The 16,019-nt window shown below is 40.0% G+C and overlaps 1 protein-coding gene across 4 annotated transcripts in view; it reads left to right on the top strand.

The window, feature by feature from the left end:
- Positions 1-16,019, top strand: part of Ctnnd2 (catenin delta 2) — an 856,033-nt gene that overhangs the window by 308,393 nt on the left and 531,621 nt on the right. For all 4 annotated transcript variants that reach the window (XM_047555397.1, XM_047555396.1, XM_047555400.1 and 1 more), the window contains one exon: positions 2,563-2,675. In XM_047555397.1, the coding sequence (XP_047411353.1) occupies positions 2,563-2,675 (113 nt within the window). The remainder of the gene's footprint in view (positions 1-2,562; positions 2,676-16,019) is intronic.

Below are 16,019 nucleotides of genomic sequence, written 5' to 3'. Positions count from 1 at the left end.
TACCATGAGATTTAATCTCACTCCGGTCAGAATGACAGTTATCAAGATTAAAGTAACAATAAATGTTGGCAAGGATGTGGGGAAAAGGTTCACTCATACATTGCTGCTGGGACTGCAAATTGGTACAACCGCTATGGAAAGCAGTATGGAGATCCCTCAGAAAACCTGGAATGGACCCACCATTTGACCCAGCCATCCCACTCCTTGGTGTATACCCAAAGGTGTTAAAATCAGCACACTACAGTGATGCAGCCACATCAATGTTTATAGCAGCTCGATTCACAATGGCTAAGCTATGGAACCAACCAATGTGCCTTTCCACAGATGAATGGATTAAGAAAATGTGGTATATATACACAACGGAATTTATGTAAAGAATGAAATTATGGCATTTACTAGTAAATGGATAGAACTGGAGAGTATCATGATATGTGAAATAAGCCAATCCCCCATAATCCAAGGCTGAATGTTGTGTCTGATATGTGGGTGCTAATACCCAATAAGGTAGAAGGGAGTATAGAAGTTCATTGGATTAAACAAAGGGGAATGAAGGGATGGAAGGGGAATGGGAATAGGAAAGACAGTAGAATTAATCAGACATAACTTTCTTATGTATGTATAGGAATACAAAACAGTGGAACTCCACAACAAGTACAACCAGAAAAATGGGATCCTAATTAGAATGAGTTATACTCCATGTATGTGTAATATATCAAAATACACTCCACTGTCATGTTTATCTAAAAAAGACAAAACAAACAAACAAACAAAATCAAACTGGAATGCCCGAGAGGCACATTGTCCCTCTCCTCTCTGAGAGGACCCACTCTCTCCCTTGAGAATGTCCCCTTTCCCTTTTCCTATTTCTTCAATAACTCATTCCTGTTACTCTGAGTGACATGTCTTAAATCTTTCTGACTTGATTGCAAGAATTGGGGCTTGAAGGGGGGGTCTTTCATTGCCTCAGTTTCTTGAAAGGCCCCAGCTCTGTAGCATCACCATGGTTTCCTAGGTCCCACGGAGATGCCGTGAATTAAAAATTTTTACTTAGACAACAGAAATCATGAATATCCATGGAGCAGTGAGGAGCTCTGTGTTTCGTTTCCAAGGTGTTGTCAGTACAGGTTGAGTTTTCTAATACACAGATAGACTTAAGGCACAATATGTTTTAAAGTCTGAATATAAAAAAATCTAGAGCTTGGATATTTTTGTGGGAGAGAACTGCCAAAGCAATAGACTGAGAGGGAGGGAAGGAATGTTAGATATCAGTGGTGCATCTGGAAGAGGTCTTGTTATTTATTTACTGCTAATAATACTTGGCGCCATTGGAATATGCAGGACTAAAAGTTGGAACTTAACCAACAATTTATGTTCTCAGTCTTAACACCCTAAAGTGAAAGGATGAATTCTCATTTGCAAAGTGTCTTTTACTTTACTCCCCCCACAAATGTCAATGTTTGAAAAAGAAAAAAAATCTGCTCTCATGGAAAAGAGCCAGGGCAGATTTAATATATGTATGGGACACACCACATTTTACATTTCAAAGATCTCACCTGAGACCACCCCAGGGTAGTGAATAAAATAAAGTCTTCTTTTTTGGGAAAGAAAAATCTATGCAACTTTGGAAGTTTTAATTCTCCAAAACAGACCCTTCAGAATGAGATAGCATTTTTGCTTTCTCATCCACAAAATATAACTGTGAAGCTAATTTAGTTTTTTGTGAAGTTAAGTGTGAATTTGTAAATATTTTTCTGAAAGTTTTAGTTAACACCCATGATTTGTTGTAATTGTTTGTTAAATAATTTAAGTGTATGGAAAAATAAAATATAATGACTAAAATATGATTCCAAAGTGCTGTAGTTAGAATAGCTGAGATCCTTAAAGTTCTAACTGATTCATTTTTCATTAAAGTTAATCCTAAGCTTCAGTCAGCTTTACAAAAGCATTTTTCATTGATTCCCATGATTATTTTTAAAGGCGATGTGTCACGTATCTCAAAGATTGTGCTTTTAGTAATTAGACTGTATAGAATGTGTATCATTGTCTGTCTGCTGGAATTTGAAGAATGAAAAACCAGGTTTTAAAACATTACTTTCTCTAATTTATAATACCATAAATAATATGAGACAAAATTAGCATATTGAAGCAGTTAGAAGCCCAGTGGGGGTAAACACAGGACTTCTAGTCATGATAACTAATGAATTGTTTACTCAGTGCTCCAATTTTAATGTCAGGAATGTTAATGTCACTTGGACGCTGACCAACGGCCAGAAATAGCAAGGCTAATATTTCCTAGGCCATAGAACACTTCATCCTCACCCCCAACTTACAAAATGAGTGGACTAAACCCATTTCACAGGTGATGAAGCAGATCTCAAGTAGCTTATTTTAAGCTGGTGGACTGCACCGTGTCTGCACTTGTGACCCTTGTCCCTTTCCACAGTGACATCCTGTTTTTCGAAGGCGACACCTTTGAGAATTGTATTCTGCCGTCAGCTGTTCTGTCTGAATTTCCCATTTCATATGAGCATATCATTCACCGTGTGGCTTGGTTTCTTTCAGGAATTGCAGTTTGAAAGGCTGACCCGAGAGCTGGAGGCAGAGCGCCAGATCGTAGCCAGCCAGCTAGAGCGATGCAAGCTTGGATCCGAGACCGGCAGCATGAGCAGCATCAGGTACTGGCTCTCTGCTGTCCTCCTGTTTTCTCTGCTTCCAGAGGCTTTGAACGTAAATCGTGGTGTTTATCTTCTCCTTTCAAACCCGACTGGGAATTGGAACGTTCAGTCAGACGTTGGAAAGTAATTGTAACTGACCTGATTTAAGATGTTCAAAAGGTGCCCAGAATGGCCTGATTTGTACTCAAAACTCTTCTCACAAAATTAATGCCTGCCCCAAATGCAAATTATGCATAATTTTACACAAAGGGAGGCTTTGCCTTCAGACCACTTTTTGGAAACCAGAGATGCCAAATCATGAACTCCCAGAATGGTTCTTTTTTTTTATTCTAAATGATCCACAGACTCAGGTTCCTGAAATGAAAGAGAACATTTTGGTGTAGCCTATATTGTTTGCTAATGCGTAATGAGAAATTATAAAGTTGTCTCTCAAGTGTCAGCCACACATGCAATTTCCCATGTGTGAAAATATTACCCATCCATGGGTTGAAGTGACTGTTGAATTGGGTTTTTTATTTTTTTAAATATATACATATATATTTTTATTTTTTTAAATATATACATATATATTTAGTGGACACAGTACCTTTGTTTTATTTTTATGTGGTGCCGAGGATCAAACCCAGGGCCTCATGCGTTCTAGGTGAGCATTCTACCACTGAGCCACAGCTCCAGCCCCAGAATTGTTTTGTTTTAAAACCCAACCATTTAGTCACATGATCAGAAAAATTTTCCTCCCTAGGACCTTGCTTTTATATTTAAGCATATAAGGATTGTGAGTGTGTGGGTGGACATGAGTGGGTAAGTGGAACTTCCATTGCTCAGAAGCACATTGAACTTCCCCATCTTGTTTGATGAGGTGCTCTTGGCACTGTGCATTTTTAGAGGGGTGTCTTATTTAAGGAAATAGTAGCAGATACACTCTAACATTTCTGTGACCTAACCCAGTAGCAGTCTGTTGCCACGCCTGAAACGGAGTGAGGCAGGGAGGCTGGGAAGGGGCTACTTCCTCTCTGTGCTGTGAGCAAGGACCAGGTCCCTTTTCTCTGAAGGTCTGGCCATCTCTGGGCCTCCTCCTCATTAGCATTTCCAACATTGTCACTGTGATGTTGATGACCAGGCCCATGGCCTGTCACAGATGGAAATGGGGCAGTGATTTTTGGCCCTGGGCTCTGCTGCAAATTTACTCTGGACTCTTTTTTTAAGTTCTACTGCTCTAGAATAATAAAAAAGCATATGCCATTCATCTTATAACTTTGTTCTTTCATTGGTTGGATATGAAAAGCCTTTAAATGGATATCTTTGTGCCCTATGTTGTGAGATGGCTGGGATATCATTTCCATCAGGAAGTCTTCTGTAGAACATAGAGAAATATCTGTTATACAACTGAGAACCTAGAGCATAGCTCTAGTAGGTCGGTTCAGTGTGGTCTCTTAAACTCACCGCAGACTTGTCAAAACATCCACATTGCAAAAGCAGGATGCATACAGAAAAATGTGAAATCTTCACTTTAAATTGGTTGGATGGTTGAACGTGAGTCCCTGTGGGAACAGAAGCCTGCGTTTGCTTCTCTGCCTGTGTTTGTGGGTCTCTGAAGAGTTCTGGGTTAAAGCCCAACCCGTCTTGAGAGGAGGAGACGGTCAGACTGTATAGCTCCCTGGGCACCACTGAACAGACATCTGTTTTGCGTGAAGCCTGTTTACCTTTTGGTTTACGTCCTAATCTGTGTGTGTGACAGTGTCACATACTGTGTGTCTTCTACTCCTTTTCACCCCCCCCAGTCCCTGCCTGGAGCAGGTCTAGCGAACCCTGCCTGTGCCTCGATTTCCAGTGCCTGACTGAACCTGAAATGGTCCCACCCAATGATGAGCCTGTAAAATTGGAGCAGCGACTCAAAATCTGTGACATCCAATGGTCACCAGGGCACAGAAGCCACAGTGGCGTATGTGTTAGTGGAGGACTCTGGTGACAGAGAGCAGCCCAAGAGAGAGACTGGATAGTTCCTGAAAATCAGGGAGACTGAGTTTGGTTTCTTTCTTATTTTATTTTAGGACAGGCTGCATGTATAACATTACCTGTCAACTTCTTAAACCTTTCCTCTTTCTTCATTTGATTTGATTTTTCTTGAGTTGATTTCTTTTCTTGGTTCCAAAGTGTCTTGAACAAAACACATCATTGAATGACTAATTTAGATAGAAAAATGATACCTTGACAATTTTGGTTCTTCACTTCCTGGCTTATAGCCCATGGTACCTCATCAATAATTTCGTGTTAAATATGTATTAGAGTGTTAAGTGAAGAAGACACTGTCCAATTAGTCTCTCTTACCATAATTAATATTAGTCTTTTCCAAGCTTAATTATTTTGTATTTTTGTAAATCTCTAATATACAAATCCACATTTATACAACACAAGCATTTTATTGATATATGACTAGAGAAAATCCCTACGTACCTTCTACAGTTGTTGAATTTTTTGTATTTTTTAAAATCATAACCTACTTGTATGTGTAACTTCAGGAAAGCACCTTTGGAAATTCATGTCTTCATTAGGATGAGAGACTAACCTAGTTATCACATCAAAAGGGATATTTAAACAAAAATAGAATATCAACAATTTCTCCAAAAGGAGGACAGTTAGAGAAGTCTGTGATAATTTAGATGTTGACTCATACCTCTTAGTGATGCTAGAGGGTGACTGGGGGTATTTCTCAGAGGATTTGGAACAAAATCAAGTCATATTTTCCTGACTTATTTTCATGTAACAGGTGGAATTCACTTATAAATATAACTTGTTTTTTCTTTTGCCTTTACTAACGATAGGAGATCATTCCCTCTGATTCTGAAGACTAGAAGTCACATCAACATTTGAACTTAACTGAAAAATGTCTGTATGTAGTTATAGCAGTCAACTTTATAGCAGCACATCAAAGAGTAAATGAGAACCGGGAACGGGAGGGAAGGAATCTGGAGATGTTCACTGTTGCAGCAGATCGGCTTCAGCATAGCTGCAGACGGGAGCATTGTGACCTCTTAAACTCTTACAGACTTGCCTTGACGTTCAAGGCAGATCATGGTTTCCAGACTCAGACTGATTTATAGTTGCCTAAGTCTTCTCAGTCATCTGAAAGGAACTACTGGTGCTTGTTACTAGAGGTACAGTTCTCCTTGTGCCTTATCTCCTTCCTACATTGGCTTTCTATACCCAGAACCTGTTTTTAGACCAAACCTTTCCAGATTCTTGGATCCTCCTTCCATTACTGTGATTATAATGTGCTTCCATACTTTCTCCCAGATTCCCCCAAACCATCCGGACCTGAGGTAGGTGCATTATGCAGATGCCCTCTGTTTGATGTCATGGTGTAGTCTCTCCATCTTTAGGGACTAAATAAGCACCTGTTGGTAGTAGCTTCACCAGGCCTGTCAAAAGGTCTTAGTCTGGCAGCCTGCTGAGCCTTTTGGTCCAGAGACCTGCCTGAGTCTATGCCCTTGGAATATTCTCCAAGACCCTGTAGCAGCGCCCTAACTCATCCTCTGCCTACCTTCATCCCAAATCCTTTCTCCACATGGCATGAGATTAGTTTGCATACTACATGAATCTATCAAGGGCACTCCCAACTTCTGCAGCCTATACCACACTTTCCTGCCTCAGTACCTACAAAACCCTGTGGTCTCTTTTTCCTGGAACATCCTATCTCTTGAGCCTGGTTACCTCCTTCTGTTGCTCCAACCACTGATCTAAGGGGCTTGTATCCTTCTGAATATGTTCTCGAGTAGTCCAAACTGGACCAGATGTCCCTTCTTTGGGAGTCATTATAACTCAATAAAGCATTGGCTAGGTTGCAGCTAACACTTCGTGGATAATTCTTTAAGCACCCTGTTGCAAACATTTTTACTCTTCTTTTAAAGGATAAATGGAGATTTTCTCAAGTGCTACTGAAAAATTAAGGGCATCTCAATAGATACCTGCTCTCCTTGTCTCCTTGGGGGAGCAGGAACATAATGGAGAAAAGCTGAATTCTAATCACTGTTGGATGCTTCGTAGGGACTGCTTCCTAGCTGAGCTTAACTCTTTGAAGACTGTTGAGGATAGATGGTGATGATGGTGACAGTGATGACAATAGCAATGATGATGTGGACATGTTGTGACAATAATAAGACTAGCACTGGCTGTGTTCTTCCTGTGGGCTAGTACTTTTCTAAGAATTTTTCACGTCACCTCATTTCATACTTGGGATAACCCAGGTAAATGACATCATTGTCTCCACTTTGTCCATGCAGCAGCCATGGTAGAACAAGGCAGGAAAATGGGTCCATGGGAGGGCATCACATCAGGGGTCAGACTGCACTGACTGTGCTGAACAGGCCAGGAGGGGCTGGGGTCACAGCGGCTCAGACATGGTAAGAACCATGACCATCCCTGCAGCACACAAGGCACCTGGGGCTTCACTGACGAACTCCCTCTAACAGAGCTGGTAAATGGGCATTGGAAGGCCACAGAGGCAGGGAGCTGGACATGTCACTTGTGCAGCAGGGAGGACATAGACCATAGCCAAGGCCAGCAGAGTTCCAGCCTCTACTAACGAAGGAAGGCAGCGATAGCAGCAGGCTGCAGGGAAGCAGGTGGTGGTCCTAATTACATCATTCCTGCCCTTGAACTCTTGCAGTCACTCTTGGAAAGTCCCTGTGAAGGGAAGGAGGATCGCAGAAGGTGTTAGAGAGCAGGCCGACCTCAGAGCATCCTGATTTGATGCTCAGACACAGGTGGCTCCTCTGGGTAAGACTCCAGGAGATGGAACAATAGCAACAATTTCACCGTGGAGGGGATCGTAGTTTAAGTTCCTGTGCTAGACGCATTGCATGTTGTATGAAGGGAACAGTAGATGAGTCGAATATGTGAGTCAAATGGATTTAATCATGGGGACCTTTATCTCCATAAATATGAAGTCCAGAGGTTGACAAGCTTCTTTTGCTGACCTGATGACATCATGACCCTAGCAAACCTCTCTGGGGTCCTGTGGCATTTCACTGATGGTTTCAAGAAGTGGCCTCAGCCAGGTGGAGTGACCTATGCCTATAATCCCAGCAGCTTGGGAGGCTGAGGCAGGTTCAAAGTCAGCCTCAGCAACTTAGTGAGGTCCTGTCTCAAACTATGGGGATATAGCTCAGTCCTTAAGTGCCTCTGGGTTCAATCCTTGGTACCTTAAAGACAAGAAGTGACCCTTGATTGTGCAGAGTGGGAAGGGAGGGGAGGTTTTTATTGTCTTTCCCTTCATACACACATACACATACACAGAGAGACAAACAAATCCAACAGACACACACACAGCTATATCTTATATGAAAAAATGTACCTGTATGTAACTATATCGGGTGTTATTTATTTTTATTATATACAATGTATATATACCTGAAAAGTAATTCCCAGAGGTCCTCACGTGGCCTGCCATGGCCCTGGGGCATCTGAGAAGTTCCAGACTCCTTCATATAGCTCGGTCGCCTTGATGCCCAAACCAAACTTGAAGCGTGACAGTCAGGAAGGAGGAGATGGCTCTGTGAAGACCCTGGCAGCTCCTAAACCTGCTACTCACGGAGCCGTCACAACCACCTGCCAGGAAACAGCATTTCTTACATCGGGTGGATGAGGAAGTAGTTTCCATGCCGAATAACTTGCTCAAAGCACATAGACAGCAAGGGCCCCGCTGGGATCCAGTCCCAGGCTGCAGATTCCAGACCCCTGTTCTTTCATCCTGTGCTACAGCTTTTCCTTGATCCTGTCTTCCTGGCTCCCACCTGACCCTGTATTTACCTGACATTCTATTTCTCACAACTGAAGTATTGAAATCTTGTTTCATGTGGTGTCTCTTACCCTGGGAGACCCTTCAGCACAGTGGCCTTGACGTAGTCATTCAGGTGGCCATCGTCCAAGACAGTACCTGCCATTCAGTTGTTACTGAAACTAACCAGCTTCTCTGGATCCTGGCAGTCACCTCTTCCTTTGGACATAGTTTATTTATTTAGAAATTGCCATTTGATTTTATATCATTTCTTGATATCACTGTCCCTGTGTCCTCACTAAAGAAAATTAAATGCTATTCAGAATTTTCACTATTGCCAGTTCCCTCAACTCTTGGCTTACCCAGGTGTTCCAGATGCGGGCCTCTTTTTCATAGCCCACGCTTCCCTAGCCGGTCCCAAGAACTGTGAGCCAGTTGAACCGTGTCTGCCCCTTAAGGTGGCAAAATCCTAGGAAGTTCACCAAGGTTTCTATTATCCCTGGTGTTCACAGCCTATACAACCCCAGGGACGTGAACAGGAAGAGGCTTCATGCCTGTAATTAGGTTATGTTATAACCTCATGGCATATGGAGATTATCTGGGTAGGCCTGACCTAGTTACATAAACCCTTTAAATCTGGGTCTGGAGGTCAGAGACAAAGGAAGTCAGAAACTCAATCAAAGATTTCACAGATATTTGACATGAGATATATTTTCTGTTGCTGGCTTTAAAGATGGAGCGGCTGTATGGCTAGCAATGCAGTCGGCATCTAAATGTTGAGAGGAATCCTGCACTGATATCCAGTGTGGAAACCAGACCTGTAACTGAAAGGAATTAAATTTAGCTGACAACCTGGATGAACTTGAAGGGGATTATTCCCTAGAATCCCCCAGAAATGAAATTCACCCTTCAGAAAATTTCCTGATAGCCTTATAAAACTCTGAGAAGAGAATCTGCCCACCCGTGAACCTTCAAAACCTATATAACTGATAGCTAAAGCAATCTGTACTGTTTCAAGCTGCTCAGCTTGTAGTGATTGGTTACATGGTGATAGAAAACTAATGTGATGCTTTTTAGTCGATCACACGAGATATGTATATATATATAGCTAAAAACTGAATTGTGAAATTTTTTGAGAGGCAATAATTGTAATTCTTTGATGACTTGTACCCCATTCAAAAGTTCAGGGCGGATGGCCTATTTTATTCTTCACGCATATGTGCATCCACACAGAAGTCTGTAGCCCTGGTTCTGAGAAGTGGAGCTGTTTGTGCAGCAGGTTGATGCTTTGCTGTATGACAAAGGCACTAAAGAAAGCAAAAGTCCTAAGTGTCACCACTATCATAATACAAATACTCAGGACTGCCATTTGTAGTTTTAGATATTTTAAAAAGCAAAACATTAATAAATTAGCATTTAGCAAAGGAATGTAAGTCAAATACTCACATACGTTTTTGTCAAAATTAAATTTATTTATTTAAAAGTGTGATAGAATCTGGTTGTGGTGGCACACACCTATGATCCCAGCAACTCAGGAGACTGAGACCAGAAAATCCCAAGTTCAAGACCAACCTCAGCAACTTAGCAAGGCCCTAAGCAACTTAGTGAGACCCTTGTCTTACAATTAAAAAAAACATTTTTTTTTTTTAAGGACTGGAGGATGTGGCTCAGTGGTAAAGCCCCTGGGTTCAATCCCCAGTAACCACCCCACCCTCAAAAGAAGCATGGTAGGTGAATTTTATTAAAGAAATAAATCACATATGAATATAATTATTTCCAAAATAGGATGATTCATACATTTTCCACTAAATTTTAATTTATGATATTTAAATAATTAATTTTTTTTTTTTACTCTTTTAAAGTAAAGAACAAATAGATTAGCCAAAGTATTTCATTTTGGAAAGTAGGTGTTTTAGGTATTGAAATAATTGCTTCTTAGTTTTTAAAATAAGGTTCTTCTTTTTGGGTGCAGTGGCACACACCTGTAATCCTAGCAGCTTGGGAGGCTGAGATTTGAGGATCACAAGTTCAAAGCCAGCCTCAGCAACTTAACAAGGCCCTAAGAAACTTAGGAGACCCTATCTCTAAATAAACTGTATAAAAGGGCCGTGGATGTGGCTTAGTGTTTAATCCCCAAACCAAATAATAATAATAATAATAATAACAACAACAATATTAATAATAATAATAATAAATTAAAAATAAAATAAGGTTCTTCTTTTTTGGGGGTGGTGGTACCGGGGATTGAACTCAGGGACACAACCACTGAGCCACATCCCCAGCCCTTTTTTGTATTTTATTTAGAGTTAGGATCTCCGTGAGTTGCTTAGCACCTGACTTTTGCTGAGGCTAGCTTTGAAATTGCAATCCTCCTGTCTCAGCCTTCAAAGCCACTGGGATTACAGGATGGTTCTTCTTATAATGTAAATATCTCTATTTGCATATACCAATTCCCAAACATACTCATTTAGCCAAACATAAAAGTCACCTGTAGTGTAGGATTTTTAGGTACTTATTTACAGTGAATACATGCTTGCCAGCTAGAAAAAAAATTTTTGATCTTTTTTTGTTTTGTTTTGTTTTTTGGTTTTAAAATTTTACTTTTCCTTTAAATACTGGTTTTATTTTAAATTAGAAAGACAGTAGATGCAGTTCCTGCCTTGGTCTGTTTTGTACTGCTATGCCAGAATACCACAGACTGGCTAATTTACAGAGACTAGGGAGAGCTCAGGAGGATGGGAACTCCAAGAGTAAGCTGCAGGCATCTGGTGAGAGCTTTTGTGCTGAGCCCTCAGGTGGTGAGAGATGGAGAGAGGGCGGCTGGCTCTGGGGCCCTTGCACAGCAGTGTTGGTCCCTCTGCTCATGGGGAAAGGGCTCTGTGACCCAACGGCCTCCCACCAGGCCCGACCTGAAGGGGAGGGTGGGGGTCCTTTAGCTCCAACACAGTGTGAGGGACACAAACATTCACACGGTGGCAGCCCCATGCTAGGAAAGAATCATTTTGAGGGGATAGAACGTTATCCCCCCAAAAAGTTATGTCCAGTCATTTTAAAAAGACAGTAAGTTTATTGAAATTGCAATCCAAATTACTAATGCAGAAGTCATTTCCAAAGTCTTTGAGAATGGCTGCTTCATTATAAAGAATAGAAAAGCAGAGGGACTATAGACATATTTTGATAATTTTCCCCCTACATTGCCAATTTAAAAAAAAAAAAAAGAAAAAACTTTTCTCTGTTTATTTCCAGTGTAATTCCAGAGCAGAGACCCCTCTCAGAAAGTTTCTAATTTTCCTATTCTACCACCATCTTTCTTGTTCTCTCTCTCTCTTTTTTTAAATTTTCAATTGCCTGTTCCTGCTCCCTACTTTAGGATTCTGTTTCATAATTTTCTTTTTCCTACATAAATTCGTATGAACATCTGGAATACTTTCTGGGTCCTCCTGTTCACCTGCATGCTTTGTGGCCCATCGAATTTCTGCTCAGGTCTCCACTGAAATCTCCTCCAGCAGAAATAACAGCAGCAAGCACAGCTGCTGCTGGGTGGGTAGAACAGCACTCATCCATCTAATCCTCTTTAGCCTCCCGGCCCTTATCCCTCTGAGCCTTTCTCATCTAGCCTGGGGTCCCAGGTCCCTACATGAGCCATGACTACCTAGTAGCCCAGGTTCTTTGAATGTCTGATCCAGAGCACATTTACAAACTGGATTAAAGCTGCTATCTCCTCCCCACAGACATGAAGACTTGGAAGTCTCTGTCTATCCAGCCTGTACTCCCTCCTCTGGTCTCTTAGTATTCCTCCAGGCGGGGACTTGAGTATAGGGCAAAGCAGTGGCTGAAACATAGTAACTGTTCCATGTGGAAAGACAGATGGTTAAATGAAAATGTAGCAAGTCATTACTGTTGTTATCCCATTGCTATTGTTTGGGTAAAAACACCAGAATTCTTAATCTCTAAACATTTCCATCTTTCATAAGTTAAAATACATCTCACATGCCTATTTTGTCTTACATATTTATTTGTAATATTGTCGTATACCACACAATGACATTCGGGCCAATAGACCCCATGTACAACAGTGTCTCCTAGCATTATGGCATCTGGCAATGCTGTAGCCATCAGGGTTTATAAAGGTACACACACTGATGGTCACACAATGACGAGATCACCTAACATACCTTTGTAGTTATGTATTATATGACCATATAAATTTACATGAATTATATATGCATTTTCATTTATAAGATATATGTAGTATATGAATATAATATAAAATATATTATTCCGACTTTGATCAGAATATTACATTTCAGTATTTATTCTGGTTAGTTTTTGTGGAAATGTCTACCTCTTCAAATGGTACCGTGAAATTTCAAGGTAGGTTATTTTATGTCCTTCTGTGTGGAATTAAGGTTGTTTTAGCCTATACTTTCTTGATCATAAGCAGTTGATGATGATAGTTTTAGCAATCATACTAGTAATGATCTTAATAATAATTAACGGCAGTATTTATTGAACAATTTCCATAAACCATGCACAATGTTGAATGGCTTACATGGATTATGCCATGTATTCCTAATTCCTTCTGTGAGTTAATTCTCAATTTTTCATTTCAAGGTGAAAAGAATGAGATAGAAGAAAATTCACATTCCCAAATCCAACTCTCTAGCAATTGATTTTTTTAAATTTATTTTTATTGTAAACAAATGGGATACATGTTGTTTCTATGTTTGTACATGGAATAAAGGCATAGCATTTGTGTAATCATACATTTACAAAGGGTAATGGTGTTTGATTCATTCTATTATTTTATCCTTCCCCCCCACCCCTCCCACCCTTCTTTTCCCTCTGTACAGTCCCCCCTTCCTCCATTCTTGCCCCCCTCCAATCCCCCATTATGTGTCATCATCCACTTATCAGCAAGATCATTCGCTCTTTGGTTTTTTTGAGATTGGCTTATCTCACTTAGCAAGATAGTCTCCAATTTCATCCATTTGCCTGCAAATGCCATAATTTTATTATTCTTTATGACTGAGTAATATTCCTTTGTATATATATACCACAGTTTCCTTATCCATTCATCAATTGAGGGGCATCTAGGTTGGTTCCACAATCTGGCTATTGTGAACTGAGCAGCCATGAACATTGATTGATGTGGCTGCATCACTGTAGTATGCTGATTTTAAGACCTTTGGGTATAGACCAAGGAGTGGGATAGCTGGGTCAAATAGTGGTTCCATTCCAAGCTTTCCGAGGAATCTCCATACTGTTTTCCAGAGTGGCTGCGCTAATTTGCAAACCCACCAACAATGTATGAGTGTACCTTTTCCCCCACATCCTTGCCAACACCTATGGTTGCTTTTATTCTTGATGATCACCATTCTAATTGGGGTGAGATAGAATCTTAGGGTAGTTTTGATTTGCATTTCTCTTATTACTAGAGATGTTGAACATTTTTTCATATATCTGTTGATTACGTGTAGATCTTCTGTGTAGTATCTGTTCATTTCCTTAGCCCATTTGTTGATTGGGTTATTTGTATTCTTCGTGTAAACTTTTTTGAGTTCTTTATACATTCTGGAGATTAGTGCTATATCGGAATTATGAGTGGCAAAGATTTTCTCCCACTCTGTAGGCTCTCTCTTCACATTGCTGATAGTTTCCTTTGCTGAGAGAAAGCTTTTTAGTTTGAATCTATCCCAGTTGTTGATTCTTGCTTTTATTTCTTCTGCTATGGGAGTCCTGTTAAGGAAGTCTGATCCTAGGCCAACATGTTGAAGATTTGGACCTACTTTTTCTTATATAAGATAAAGGGTCTCTGGTCTGATTCCAAGGTCCTTGATCCATTTTGAGTTGATTTTTGTGCAGGGTGAGAGATAGGGGTTTAATTTCATTCTGTTGCATATGGATTTCCAGTTTTCCCAGCACCATTTGTTTTCTCCATTGCATATTTTGGCACCTTAGTCTAGTATGAGAAAATTGTATTTATTTGGATTTGTGTCCATGTCCTCTATTCTGTACTATTGATCTACCTGTCTATTTTGGTACCAATACCATGCCATTTTTGTTACTATTGCTTTGTAGTAGAGTTGAAGATCTGGTATTGTGAGGCCCCCTGCTTCACTCTTCCCGCTACGGATTGCTTTAGCTATTCTGGGTTTCTTATTCTTCCAGGTGAATTTCATGATTGCTTGCTCTATTTCCGTAAGGTACGTCATTGGGATTTTAATTGGAATTGCATTGAATCTGTATAGCCCTTTTGGTAGTGTGGCCATTTTGACAATATTAATTCTGCCTATCCAAGAACATGGGAGATCTTTCCATCTTCTAAGGTTTGCTTTAATTTCTTTCTTTAGTGTTCTGTAGTTCTCATTGTAGAGGTCTTTCACCTCTTTCATTAGCTTGATTCCAAAGTATTTTATTTTTTTCGATGCTATTGTGAATGGGGTAGTTTTCCTAACTTCTCTTTCTGAAGATTCATCACTTATATATAAAAATGCATTGGATTTATGAGCATTGATCTTATATCCCGCTACTTTACTGAATTCACTTAAGAGTTCTAAAAGTTTTCTTGTGGAATTCCTCGGTTCCTCTAAATATATAATCATGTCATCAGCAAATAGGGATAGTTTGAGTTCTTCTTTTCCTATTCATATCCCTTTCATGTCTTTGGTTTGTCTAATTGCTTTGGCTAGAGTTTCGAGGACAATGTTGAATAGAAGTGGTGAAAGAGGGCATCCCTGCCTTGGCCCAGTTTTTAGGGGGAATGCTTTCAGTTTTTCACCATTTAGAATGATATTGGCCATGGGCTTAGCATAGATGGCCTTTACAATGTTAAGGAATGTTCCCACTATTCCTTTTTTTTTTTTTTTTCTAGTGTTTTGAGCATGAAGGGATGCTGTATTTTATCAAATGCTTTTTCTGCATCTATCGCAATAATCATGAGATTCTTGACTTTAAGTCTATTGATATGGTGAATTACATTTATTGATTTCCTGATGTTGAACCAACCTTGCATCCCTGGGATAAAACCCACTTGATCGTGGTGCACTATCTTTTTAATATATTTTGTATGCAATCTGCTAAAATTTCGTTGAGAATTTTTGCGTTGATGTTCATTAAGGATATTGGTCTGAAATTTTCTTTCCTCGATGTGTCTCTGTCTGGATTAGGTATCAGGGTGATATTGGCTTCATAGAATGAATTTGGGAGGGTTCCCTACCTCTTCTATTTCATGGAATACTTTGAGAATATTGGAATGAGCTCTTCTTTAAAGGTTTTGTAGAACTCGGCCGAGAACCCATCTGGTCCCAGACTTTTCTTTGTTGGTAGGCTTTTGATGACTTCTATTTCATTACTTGAAATTGGTCTATTTAAATTGTGTATGTACTCCTGGTTCAGTTTAGGTAATTCATATGTCTCTAGAAACCTGTTGAGTGTTTGAGATTCTCTGTTTTGTTGGAGTATAGATTTTCAAAATACTTCTAATTATGTTTTGTGTTTCACTCATGTCTGTTGTGATATTTCCTTGTTCATTCTGAATTTTAGTAATTTGAGTTTTCTCCCTCTTT

Source organism: Sciurus carolinensis, chromosome 6 (assembly GCF_902686445.1).
Source record: "Sciurus carolinensis chromosome 6, mSciCar1.2, whole genome shotgun sequence".
NCBI lineage: Eukaryota > Metazoa > Chordata > Mammalia > Rodentia > Sciuridae > Sciurus > Sciurus carolinensis.
The sequence above is the reverse complement of the archived record's forward strand: the minus strand, read 5'-3'. Positions and strand labels throughout refer to the sequence as shown.